General features: G+C 50.7%; 1 protein-coding gene across 1 annotated transcript in view; it reads left to right on the forward strand.

Annotated features, from left to right (window-relative positions):
• The window catches only part of ATRN (attractin), a gene marked incomplete at its 3' end in the record, with an annotated part of 210,107 nt that overhangs the window by 163,959 nt on the left and 32,328 nt on the right, over positions 1-13,820 (forward strand). Inside the window, exons 12-13 of the mRNA XM_015416364.1 lie at positions 2,267-2,487; positions 10,829-10,950. Coding sequence (XP_015271850.1) covers positions 2,267-2,487; positions 10,829-10,950 — 343 coding nt within the window. The remainder of the gene's footprint in view (positions 1-2,266; positions 2,488-10,828; positions 10,951-13,820) is intronic.

Here is a 13,820-nt window from a genome sequence, read left to right on the forward strand (position 1 = left end):
CCTCCTCCTCCTCCTCCTCCTCCTCCTCCTCTTCTTCTTCGGGGGCTGTCTTTCAGAAGTTATATTCGGAGAGCAATAGATGAGTCAGCGGCAAGTAGCCTCGGTGGTGGACAGTACTGTTAAAGTTGCAGCTGACTTACGGTGACAAGAGATGTTCAGAGAGGTGGTCTGCCATTGCCTGCCTCTGCGTGGCAGCCCTGGACTTCCTTGGCAGTCTCCCATCCAAGTACTAACCGGGGCCAACCCTGCTTAGCTTCTGAGATCTGACAAAAGCGGGGTAGCCTTGGAGGCGAGAGACATGCAGAGGTGGTTTACCATTGCCTGCCTCTGCATAGTGACCCTGGGATTAAGAATGTAAGACAAGCCGTGTCGGATGAGGCCAATGGCCCATCCAGTCCAACACTCTGTGTCACACAGTGGCCCAAAAGACCAGGTGCCATCAGGAGGTCCACCAGCGCGGCCAGAACTCCAGAAGCCCTCCCACTGCGGTGCCCCCCCCCCCAAGCTCCTGGAATACAGAGCATCCCTTGCCCCAGACAGAGTGTTCCATCTATTCTATAAAAAGGTAAAGGTAAAGGTTCCCTTGCTCGAAAGCCAGTCGAGTCCGACTCTAGGGTCGCGGTGCTCATCTCCGTTTCAAAGCCGAAGAGCCAGCGCTGTCCGAAGACGTTTCTGTGGTCATGTGGCCGGCGTGACTAAACACCAAGGCGCATGGAACGCTGTTGCCTTCCCACCAAAGTGGTACCTATTTATCTGCTTGCAATTTCTTGCTTTCGAACTGCTAGGTTGGCGGGAGCTGGAACTAGAGACGGGAGCTCACTCCGTCATGCGGCACACTTGGGTCTCGAACTGCTGAACTACTGACCTTCCACAGCCTGCAGTTCAGCGTCTTAACCACTTGAGCCACCACCTTGTGGCTCATAGCCACTGATGCACCTCTGCTCTATATGTTTCTCCAGTCCCCTCTTGAGGCTGTCCATGCTTGTAGCCACCACCACTTCCTTCAGCAGTGAATTACATGTGTTCCTTACCTTTTAGGTGAAGAAGGACTCCCTTGACGGTCTCCCAGTCACGTACTAACCAATGTTCCCTCTAAGCTGTGGAGTCTTGTGAGCAAAAATCCTACTTTTTTCTACGCCGTCATTGTGCCACCACCGAGTTGCCATCTTCGACGGTGGATTAGATCTATAAGTGAACCGGCCCTGGGAAGACGCCTGGATGACCAAAGAACTTACGTTGTCAGGCTAGGTTGATAGATGGAACCCATCTTGGAGTGATGAGTTTAACATCTAGAGCACCGCACTTTATTCCAGCTTTGGGAAAAGTGCAGAAAAGGGCAACTCGAATGATAAAAGGGTTGGAACACTTTCCCTATGAGGAAAGGTTGAGGCGCTTAGGGCTCTTTAGCTTGGAGAAACGACGACTGAGGGGTGACATGATCGAGGTTTATAAGATTATGCATGGGAAAGAGCAGGTAGAGAAAGAGGTACTTTTCTCCCTTTCTCACAATACAAGAACCCGTGGGCACTCCATGAAATTGCTGAGCGGTCGGGTTAGAACGGATAAAAGGAAGTACTTCTTCACCCAAAGAGTGATTAACACATGGAACTCACTGCCACAGGAAGTGGTGGCAGCTACAAGCATGGACGGCTTCAAAAGGGAATTAGATAAGCATATGGAGCAGAGGTCCATCAGTGGCTATTAGCCACAAGGTATAGATAGGGACTCTGGGGCAAGTGATGCTCTGTCATCTTGGTGCTTGGGGGGGGGGGGTCTGTTTTTGGCCACTGTGTGATAAGAGTGTTGGACTGGATGGGCCTGATCCAACATTGGCATCTCTTATGTTCTTATTTATTGATTGTTTTTATGCTGTTTTAATTGTTTGTTATGGCATTTGCCTCTGTTGGTAGCCGCCCTGAGCCCATTTGGGGAGGGCGGGATACAAATCTAATAAAATAAATAAATAAATAAATACTTTGTGAGCTACTGGGCATGAAAGTTGTGAGCGAGCGATTTGGCTTCTGCATAAATTAGTTTGCTCCTGAGCTAAGACAAAAAGGTGTGAGCCAGAGGCTAAAAAACTGTGAGCTGGCTCACACTCACTCAGCTTAGAGGGAACATTGGTACCAACCAGGACCGGCCCTTCTCAGCTTCTGTGATCTGACGAGATCGGGCTAACCTAGGCCATCTTTATCCGCGTGCTGCGTATCTTAAGTAACCAATAACCCACAGATCTACTCATTCTTCTTTTCTTCCTTTCGGTTAGCGTCATGTACATATTCGGGGGCTTCAATAGCCTGCTGTTGAGCGACGTCGTGAAGTACACGCCGGAGAGCTGTGAGGCGTACAGCAACGAAACCGTCTGCTTGCAGGCAGGCCCTGGGATCCGGTGCGTGTGGAACGGCTCTGTCCAACAGTGTCTCCCGTGGGGAATGGCCACGAAGTACCAACAGCAAAAGATAATCGAGGAATGCCCCTCCTCGTCAGGTAGGTGCCACGTAGCCTGGGAAAGAGAAGGCTTAGAGGGGACACGATTGCAGTCTTCAAGTATCCGAAGGGCCGTCATGTAGAAGATGTTGTATTGATTGTTTTAGATGAGTTGTTTTATTGTATGTTGCTGTACGCCGCCCTGAGCCGCTTCGGCGGGAGGGCGGGATAAAAATCAAATAAATAAATAAATAAATAAATAAGATGGAGCAGAACTATTCTCTCTTGCTCCGGATTGCAAGGCTAGATCTAATGGGTGGAAATGACAAGGGAGTCGATACCGGCTAAGTTATCAGGAGAAACTTCCTGACTGTAAGAGTGGTTGAGCAGTGGAACAGACTGCTTCGGGAGGTGGTGGATGCTCCTTCGCTGGACATTTTCAAACGGAGGCTGGACAACCATCTCTCGGGTATGTGGTAGGGCTGTCTTTCAGCTGTGCTCCTGCAGAGTGCAGGGGGTTGGACTAGATGACCTGTAAGGTCCCTTCCAACTCTCACATTCTACGATTCTCTGCTGAGCCTATGAGGTTCCCTTATACTTACTCAGGCTGTAGGTCTGTCGTAATCACTATTATCTTCCCTGACTGACAGCAGCTCTCCAGGGTCTGAGGCGGAGGTCCTTCCCATGACCAGTTGCCTGGTCCTTTTAAAACAGAAATGCCGGGGATTGAACCTGGGACCTTCTGCATGCCAAGCAGAGGCTCTAGCACTGAACCACAGCCCCTCTTTACAGCTCTCCAGGGTCTCAGGCGGAGATCTTTCCCTTCACCTCCTGCCCGGTCCTTTTAACTGGAGATGCCGGGGATTGAACCTGGGACCTTCTGCATGCCAAGCAGAGGCTCTAGCACTGAACCACAGCCCCTCTTTACAGCTCTCCAGGGTCTCAGGTGGAGGTCTTCCACGTCACCTCCTGCCTGGTCCTTTTAACAGGAGATGCCAGGGACTGAACCTGGGACCTTCTGTGTGCCAAGCAGATGCTCTACCACTGAGCCACAACCCCCTCTTTACAGCTCTCCAGGGTCTCAGGCTGAGGTCTTTCCCATCACCTACTTCCTGGTCCTTTCAACTGGAGATGCCGGGGACTGAACCTGGGACCTTCTGCATGCCAAGCAGATGCTCTACCACTGAGCCACAGCCCCTCTTTACAGCTCTCCAGGGTCTCAGGCGGAGGTCTTCCAAATCACCTCCTGCCTGGTCCTTTTTAACTGGAGATGCTGCCGGGGATTGAACCTGGGACCTTCTGCATGCCAAGCAGATGCTCTACCACTGAGCCACAGCCCCTCTTTACAGCTCTCCAGGGTCTCAGGCAGATGTCTTCCATGTCACCTATTGCCTGTGATAGAAAGCCTACAGCAGAAGGAGTGTTTGACTGACCAAGTATATGCTGGAGTGTACTTGAGCTCTGCTGTTACGCATGCATGCAAATTCTGAGGAGGTGCTCTCTGGCGCAGAAGATGAGAGATTATTTGGTTTGTCCCTGAATTCTAAAGTTTCCTCTTTCATCTACCGTCATTTGGCCCTGGAGAGCCTATAAAGCTGTCTTCCACCCTTCTGTTTCACGCTCTCGGGGATGTCACACTGGCTTAAGCAAGATCGTTTCCTGGGATTGAGGTCTTGGAAGGCTTCGGTATGCTGGACAGATGTGGTCCATTGATTGCCTGCTATTTAGGCAGCTCCGTAGCCAGAAATTTTGGCGTGGTGGGACGTGGGGAAATTTTGGGGAGGGGGAGGAGGGCGGGAAGAGAGGGGAGGGAGAGGGGGCGGGCGGCAATTTAAATGCTGTCTTCCGAGCGGGAGCTGCCTGCGCTCGAACTCCAAGCAGCGAATTCGCTGGTAGGCTGGACCAGTGTTCCCTCTAAGCTGAGTTAGTGTGAGCTTGCGCACAGTTTTTTTAGCCTCGGGCTCACAGACTTTTGCCTTAGCTCAGGAAGGAGGGCTCCAGAGGAAACAAATTTATGCAGCAGCCAAATGGTTCGCTCACAACCTTTCATGCCAGTCGCTCGCAAAGCGGAATTTTTGCTCATGAGACTCCATAGCTTAGAGGAAGCATTGGCAGACACCCCTCTCCCTCACGTCCGCCGATCAGCTGGAGGGCCCTTCTAATGTCACAGGAGTTGGGAGGGGGCAGCAGCTGTTGTGGGGCATGCCTCACATTTGAGAAGAAGAAAAAGAAGGATTGGATTTATCCCCCGCCCTTCACTACCTGAAAGAATCTCAGAGCGGCTTACAAACCCCTTTCCTTTCCCCTCCCCACAACAGACACCCTGTGAGGTAAAAGAAGAAGAAGAGGAGATTGGATTTATACCCCACCCATCATTACTCAAAGGAGTCTCAGAGCGGCTCACAAACTCCTTTCCCTTCCCCTCCCCACAACAGACACCCTGTGAGGTAAAAGAAGAAGAAGAAGAGATTGGATTTATACCCTGCCCTTCACTACCCGAAGGTGTCTCAGAGCGGCTCACAAACTCCTTTCCCTTCCCCTCCCCACAACAGACACCCTGTGAGGTAAAAGAAGAAGAAGAAGAGATTGGATTTATACCCTGCCCTTCACTACCCGAAGGTGTCTCAGAGCGGCTCACAAACTCCTTTCCCTTCCCCTCCCCACAACAGACACCCTGTGAGGTAAAAGAAGAAGAAGAAGAGATTGGATTTATACCCTGCCCTTCACTACCCGAAGGTGTCTCAGAGCGGCTCACAAACTCCTTTCCCTTCCCCTCCCCACAACAGACACCCTGTGAGGTAAAAGAAGAAGAAGAAGAGATTGGATTTATACCCTGCCCTTCACTACCCGAAGGTGTCTCAGAGCGGCTCAACACTTAACCACTCCCAGTCGTCCCAGATTATTTATTTATTTATTTATTTATTTATTTATTTATTTATTTTTGGATTTATATCCCGCCCTCCCCGAAGGCTCAGGGCGGGTAACAACGAGGCACAAGTGCCAGAGTTAAAACAGATAAAACAGACTAAAACAGTAAATCAATATAATACAACAACAAAGTGTCAGTGCTCCATTTATCGCAAGATGGGGTAGATCTTAATCCAATGGCAATTGGTCCCGCAACCTGTCATCCCCTGTCCTTCCAGGGTCACCTCGCACCCAGATGGAACCACATATTAGTGGTAGTGGTCCGATGCCGCATACATATCGGTGGTGGAATTGTAGTGGCGGCGGCTCCTACTCGAAATTAGAGTCTACACACTTAACCTCTACACAAAAAAGGGGGCGGATCCCCCAAATGCCCCACTGTGGCTACGGACCTGTGTTTAGGGTTCCCAACTCTGGGCCGGGATTGTCCTGGATAATTGGGGGTGGAGCCTGGGAAGGGTGAGGTGTAGGGAGGGGCGGGACCTCAGTGGGGGACAGTGCCGTCCTGTCTGCCTGAGGATATCTGAAGAAGTGAGCGCCCTCATGGAAGCGTATACCCAGAGTAAAACTTTGTTGGTCTTAAAGGTGCCACCAGATTCAAACTGTGTTAAAAAAGGAATGCTCTGGAGTTGGACAGGGCAATGTAAAAAGGAGCACTGTCTGTCATGGAAGCGTAGTGTACCTTTCTTAACGAAAAAGAAGAGAAGAGATTGGATTTATACCCCTGCCCTTCACTACCCAAGGGAGTCTCAGAGCGGCTTACAGACCCCTTCCCCTTCCCCTCCCCTCAACAGAAACCCAGTGAGGTAGAAGAAGAAGAAGAAGAGATTGGATTTATACCCCACCCTTCACTACCCAAAGGAGTCTCAGAGCAGCTTACAGACTCCTTTCACTTCCCTTCCCCACAACAGACACCCTGTGAAGTAGAAGAAGAAGAGATTGGATTTATACCCCGCCCTTCACTACCCAAAGGTGTCTCAGAGCGGCTCACAAACTCCTTTCCCTTCTCCTCCCCACAACAGACACCCTGGGAGGTCGGTGGGGTTGAGAGAGCTCTGACAGAAACTGCTCTTTTTCAAGAACAGCTCTTATCAGAACTACGGCTTGCCCAAGGTCATCCAGCAGGTGCAAGTGGAGGAGTGGGGAATCAAACCCAGTTCTCCCAGCCCATGCACTTAACCACGACACCAAAGAAGATAAGAAGAAGAAGAAGAGATTGGATTTATACCTCAACCTTCACTACCCGAAGGAGTCTCAGGGCATCTTACAATCTCCTTTCCCTTCCCTTCCCCACAACAGGTGGGCCTGAGAGACCTCTCCCAAGAACTATCCTTGAGAGAACAGCTCTGAGAAAATTATGGCTTGTCCAAGGTCATCCAGCCAGGTGCAAGTGGAGGAGTGGGGAATCAATCCCGGTTCTCCTAGATTAGAGTCTGCACACTGAACCACGACACCAAAGAAGACGAAGAAGAGGAGGAGGAGGAGGAGGAGATTGGATTTATACCTCACCCTTCATTACCCGAAGGAGTGTCAGGGCGGCTTACAATCTCCTTTCCCTTCCCTTCCCCACAACAGACACCCTGTGAGGTAGGTGGGCCTGAGAGAGCTCTTTCAAGAACTGCCCTTGAGAGAACAGCTCTGAGAAAACTATGGCTTGCCCAAGGTCATCCAGCAGCTGCGAGTGGAGGAGTGGGGAGTCAAACCCGGTTCTCCCAGATTACAGTCCGCGCACTTAACCACTACACGAAAATGAAGGCAAAATGTATTTTATCGAAAGGGCCTCTTCAATTTAGGGAGATGCTTTCAGGTACACCATGGCTGCCACCTTACGAAAGTAATCTTTAACTGATCATATTGATATTAATTGTTTTAGTCAATTGGTTTTTGTAAAAAAATAAAGTGGTTCTAAAGGGAGCGAGAATACTTACAGATATTGGGTTGGGTCCATGCTAAATTTCCCCTCAGCAGAATGAAACTTTCCGGCCTCTTTGCAGCCTGGTGACATCCACAAAATTCCTTTCCCAGGCGACAAGAAGGGGCAACTGATAAAAACTGCCCATTTGGTTTGGATCCCACTCCAGTGTCTCATAGCAGGGCCCCCCAGCCTTTTTGAAGCCTTGGGCTCCTTTGGAGTTCTGACACAGCACGGTGGATGCAACCACAAAATGGCCGCCGCAAAATGGCCGCCTCGGGAGGTCGAGCCGGTTATACAATGGCAGCCATGCAGTGATGTTCCTGGTGCTGCGGTGGCAGCTGCTGCTGAAGCAACATTTTTTAAAAATCTGCACAGCCAGTCAAATCTCCAGTGACCTATCAAAAGCCTGTGCTGGGCCAAAGGACAAAATGGCCCCACCCACTTTCTAAAAACACCTGGTAGGCACCAGGAAAGGCATTGACGGGCATCAGGTTGGGGACTTTGGTCATTGAGGCCTTTTCTTCCTGGAAGTGAGAAAGAGGGACATCTCTTTGAAGTACTTCCTTTATTTGTTGCAGATGTTTATGTAGTTTTGGTGTAGTGGTTAAGTGTGCGGACTCCAATCTGGGAGAACTGGGTTTCATCCCCCACTCCTCTGCATGCAGCTGCTGGTGTGACCCTGGGTCAGTCACAAGATCTCTCAGAGCTGTTCTCTCAAGGGCAGTTCTTCGGAGAGCTCTCTCAGCCCCACCTACCACACAGGGTGTCTGTTGTGGGGAGGGGAATGGAAAGGGATTGTTGGCCGCTTTGGGACTCCTTTGGGTAGTGAAGGGTAGGGTATAAATCCAGTCTCCTCCTCCTCCTTCTTCTGTTTGGTGTAGTGCTTAAGTGTGCAGACTCCAGTCTGGGAGAACTGGGTTTGATTCCCCACTCCTCCACTTGCACCTGGCTGGATGACCTTGGACAAGCCATAGTTCTGATAAGAGCTGTCCTTGAAAAAGAACAGTTTCTGTCAAGAGCTCTCTCGGCCCCACCGACCTCACAGGGTGCCTTTTGTGGGGAGGGGAAGGAGTTTGTAAGCCGCTCTGAGACTCCTTTGGGTAGTGAAGGGTGGGGTATAAATCCAATCTCCTCCTCCTCCTCTTCTTCCTCTTCCTCCTCTTCCTCCTCCTCCTGTTTGGTGTAGTGGTTAAGTGCATGGACTCTAATCTAGGAGAACTGGGTTTGATTCCCCATCCCTCCACATTCGGCTGCTGGAGTGACTTTGGGTCAGTCACAATTTCTCTCAGAGCTATTTTCTCAAGGGCAGTTCTCAAATGAGCTCTCTCAGCCCCACCTACCTCCCAGGGTGTCTGTTGTGGGTAGGGGAAGGGAGAGGAGTTTGTAAGCTGCTCTGAGACTCCTTCAGGTAGTGAAGGGCGGGGTATAAATCCAATCTCTTCTTCTTCTGCCACTTTGCCTAAAATAAAGCTCCGGGATGGAACTTGCTACCTGCGGTTTTTGTAAGTGCTTGTTATTAAAAATAAGCACGGCGTTTTTAAAATCCGCTACCCAATAAACTTGCACTCACAGTGGGAGCTTTTTAATAGATTGATCTAATCAATTAGCTGTGCAAGCATCGCACCCCTACGGGGAAGAAGCGCACAAGACAGCATGTGGAGCATCGTGCGCCGTGCAGGACACCACTGAAGATCTCATTTTTGGCGTGTGTGGCGGATATATGTGGGGCCTTTAGTTTGGTTTTAATCTGTCATTTTTAATAGCTACTTAGAAGGCGCCTTGAGCCCAAAGGAGAGGCGGGGTATAAATGTTTTAAGAAATAAATAAGATGAAAGCACGGAGAGGCTGTATTGCGAACAGGCGAGTTTAACACCCCTTTTTAGCGCCCTCTGCAGCTTCTCAGTTTAACAAATGGCTGGCTTTAAAAAACGACAAGGACTGCAGTGGACACGTAGGCCCTGTCCTCACAGAGGCAGTCAACCTGTCTCAGGGCTGGTTCAGATGGTAACGTCACTCGCAGGATGGGGGGTATTTGTAGCAGCTGGCAGGCCTAGCCCAGCAACCTCACTTCCTGTGTGCACTGGAAGTGACATCGTTGCGTCACTGGCAAATTGGGGATCGTCTGGCATTTGGGCCAAAACTTACATTTTTGTCCAAATACCTGAGCGTCCCGCATTGACGGCGACATGGATGCTGCTGCTTCCGCTACGCACAGGAAGTGATGTTGCTCCATTGCTGGCAGACGTCGCTGAGATGCCGGGCTAGGCCTGCTCCGTTGCCAGGAAGTCCTGATTGGTGGTGGAGGGCAGGGCGCGGGGTAGGAGCCCTAAACTCACAAGACCACTGTTCCCAAGCTATCTCCAATCACATAAGAGAAGCCAATGCTGGGTCAGGCCAGTGGCCCATCCAGTCCAACACGCTGTGTCACACAGTGGCCAAAAACGCCAGGGGCCATCAGGAGGTCCAGCAGTGGGGCCAGGACACCAGAAGCCCTCCCACTGTTGCCCCCCCCCCCGGCACCAAGAATACAGAGCATCACTTGCCCCAGATATAAGAATTTAAGAGATGCCAATGATGGATCAGGCCAAAGGCCCATCCAGTCCAACACTCTGTGTCACGCAGTGGCCAAAAATACCAGGTGCCATCAGGAGGTCCAGCAGTGGGGCCAGGACATGAGGAGCCCTCCCACTGTTGACCCCCCCCCCCAAGCACCCAGAATACAGAGCATCACTTGCCCCGGACTGAGTGTTCCTATCTAGACCTTGTGGCTATTAGCCACGGATGGACTTCTGCTCCATATGCTTATCCAATTCCCTCTTATAAGCAATTTCATGGAGTGCGCACTTGAGTCCTTGTATCGTGAGAAAGGGGGGAAAGTACCTATTTCTCTGCCTGCTCTATCCCATGCATCATCTTATAAACCTCGATCATGTCACCCCTCAGCCGTCGTTTCTCCAATCTAAAGAGCCCCAAGTGCTTTAACTTTTCTTCACAGGGAAAGTGTTCCAGCCCTTTTATCATGCTAGTTGCCCTTCTTTGTACTTTTCCCAGTGCTGCAATATCCTTTTTTGAGGTTTGGTGACCAGAACTGTACACAGTACTCACAGCTGACTTATAGCAACTCTTTGGGTGAATGATCCCCAATGGCAGGGTCCGTGCAGACTCTTGCCCAGGTGATTGGTGGTGGTTCGGGGCCTGAACTTTGCGGCAATGAGCGTATCCACGCCCCAGCTGCTACCAGTCATCAGTGTGGTGGTCCCCGCACGAAATTCGCCACCCAAGAGGACCGGTAGCTGCCTCTGGAGAAGCAGGCCACCTTCCCCACTGCTGTCCAGCCGAGGCTGTGGGCCCCGTTCTCCCGCCCCAAGGTGGGCAGCTCAGTCTGCTTTTGACCTTACGAGTGTCCTCCTGCAGCCTCACACAGGGTTTCCCCCTTCCTTGAAAACAAGAGCACCTGTTGCTTGCCCCTAATGGCTTGCTGTGGGCAAAAAGACCTCGTAGGGCTCTCTCGGGAAATGCTTGCGTTTGGTCATGCCGGTTTGTTTTTTTCTTCATTAGTTCCGGACCAAGAGAAGTGTGATCAGATCACAGACTGCCACAGCTGCACGGCAAACACCAACCGGTGCCACTGGTGCACCGACCAGTGCATCTCAAGGAACAGCAACTGCTCGGAAGACCAGGTAACCTTTTCCGCTCCCCGCTTCAAAGATGCCTTACCCCTCTCACTCTTCTGTCGGGTTTTGCGATCCTTAAGAGCACGAGAATGTAAGAGAAGCCATGTTGGATCAGGCCGGTGGCCCATCCAGTCCAACACTCTGTGTCACACAGTGGCCAAAACCCAGGGGCCATGAGGAGGTCCACCAGTGGGGCCAGAACTCCAGAAGCCCCCCAGTGTTGCTCCCCAGGTACCAAGAATACAGAGCATCACTGCCCCAGACATAAAGACGTAAGAGAAGCCATGTTGGATCATTCAGACCAATGGCTCATCCATTCCAACATTCTGTGTCACAGTAGCCAAAACCCACGTGCCATCAGGAGGTCCTCCAGTAGGGCCAGAACTCCAGACGCCCTCCCACTGTTGCCCCCCTGCCACCTAGAATACAGAGCATCACTGCCTCAGACATAAGAACATGAGAGAAGCCATGTTGGATCAGTCAGACCAATGGCCCATCCAGTCCAACACTGTGTATGACACAATGGCCAAAGCCCAGGTGCCATGAGGAGGTCCACCAGCAGGGCCAGAACTCCAGAAGCCCTCCCATTGTTGCCTTCCCCCAAGCACCAAGGATACAGAGCATCACTGCCCCAGACATAAGAACGTAAGAGAAGCCATGTTGGATCAGACCAATGGCCCATTCATTCCAACACTCTGTCACACAGTGGCCAAAAATACCAGGGGCCATCAGGAGGTCCTCCAGTGGGGCCAGAACTCCAGAAGCCCTCCCACTGTTGCATTCCCCCAAGCACCTGAGCCTGCTCACGGGGAGGGCAGGGTATAAATGGAAGTAATACATAAATAAATAAACAAATAAACATCTGGTTGGTAAAATGGAATGCTGAACTAGATGGGCGCCCAGGTCATAGATTGCCTAGGGCACCAAAAAAGCATTGGGCTACCATACCAAGTGAATTTGGACTTGTGGGTCACCATACCAGAGAGGTTGGGTACCACTGCCTTGGGGTGTGCAGCCACGTCTGCATCCCTGCCCATCCTGGGGAAAGGCTACAGGCTTCTCTGCCTGGCCCACACGCGTAGTGTATCTGAAGGCTGAGCGAAGCACAGCTGCCGAATGGGTATCGTGCCGCGTTGACTGGGCAGCCGGGGGAGAGGGACCAGGGAAATGCTGATGGCCACTTTGTGATCAGGAAGCAAATTCTCTCCAGGTTTGGCCAGGGATCCTGGAGGTTTTTTGTCATCTTCTAGGCATAGAACAGTGGTCACTGCGGGTGTGTGTGGGGGAGGTATTTGTGAATTTTCTGCATTGTGCAAGGGGGTTGGGCTAGATGACCCTGGAGATGCATTGTTCCCTCTAAGCTGAGCTAGTGTGAGCTAGCTCACGGTTTTTTAGCCTCCGGCTCACACATTTTTATCTTAGCTCAGGAAGGAGGGGCTCCAGAGCAAACTAACTCATGCAGGAGCCAAGTCGCTGGCTCACAACTTCAATGCCAGTAGCTCACAAAGCAGAATTTTTTGCTCACGGGACTCCACAGCTTAGAGGGAGCATTGCTTCTGACTCTATGACTCTAAGACTCTATGACTTTATGGTGCCCGTGCTGGCCCTGGCATTGCAGGCCCTCTTCCCCGCTTCTCCGCTGTTGCCTCCTTTGCAGAGTTCGTTCTTCTTCTTCTTCTAAATATATTTTTATTTAACATACGAGGGAGCAAATCCCATTGTGGGCGGAGACAACGGGCACCTAGAAAGGTTGGCCGTCAGTTGGGGGGGGGAAGGAATCGCTGCCACCGCCGGGCTCCAACTGGGTGGGTGGGGGAGGGAAATCAGGCCGCGGCGAGGGGTCCATCGCTGCCACCGCCGTGACGTTCGCACACAGCGTTCGCCTCCTGCCTCCCAGCCAATGGCATGGCAGCAGCCTTGAGCGGCAGCTGGCCGGCAAATGGCTGACGGAGCGCATTTTGTCTCCGCTCAGTCTTATGCTGCGTCTTACTCAATTATATATAAGGGAGAGATAAAACAATATACATGCTACATTAATACAGGATCGATTACCTCCACAAATAATGACAGCTTTCATTTTTATCTATCAAACAAGCCATAAGTAAAAAAACCCCGCAAAATCTAAGTATTTCTTACGTATTGAGGAGCTCTGGCAGGTGGTTTGGTCCATATACTCCAAAAAAGTATACCATGTCTCTATAAACACATTTTTCCTATTAGGGTTCTCAGCCTGTTTTAATTGTGAGATTATCTTATTCTGGACCATTGAGTCCCATACTTTATCATACCACTGTGCTGGTGGTCTTGTAAACTAATTCAAGGATTTTGGACTCAGATAGTACAATGTATATGCAAATTAACCAACTACGACTTACCTTTAGATCCTATGATTGTTCTCTTAGGTCTTTGGCCCGAAAATGGTCCGTCTATAAAAAGGAGAAAATTAATAGGAATGTTGCTTACTGCGGCAAAAATTCTTATAGCCAGATCCTGGAAAGAAAAAGCAATTCCTACGGTAGTACAATGGGTTCACAAAATCTGGGATTTGTTTGTGTTAGACGTTTGTTCAGTTTATAAGGATTCCAACCATAATGAACAACTTTTTTGCAATCCGTTAAGTATTTGGTTCCCTTTAGTAGAAAAGATAGATTTAGAATGTTTTGAATGGGAGGCTATTAAAGCTTCCAAATATAAGCTCCTCCTATTTTGTTGAGGCTGCAAAAGGATTTTGCTTAATAGAATGTACAAGGGGCGGGACCCGCGATACTCGCGGGGGGGGAGGGACCTCCACACATGAGGCAGAGGAGGAAGTAGCAGGAGGAGGTAAGTTCCCCCCCATCCCGCCGGTTCCTCCCCCGTCTCCTCCACCCCCCTCC

This window comes from Gekko japonicus, unplaced genomic scaffold, assembly GCF_001447785.1.
Source record: "Gekko japonicus isolate JY-2015 unplaced genomic scaffold, Gekko_japonicus_V1.1 scaffold1256, whole genome shotgun sequence".
In the NCBI taxonomy this organism is placed as follows: domain Eukaryota; kingdom Metazoa; phylum Chordata; class Lepidosauria; order Squamata; family Gekkonidae; genus Gekko; species Gekko japonicus.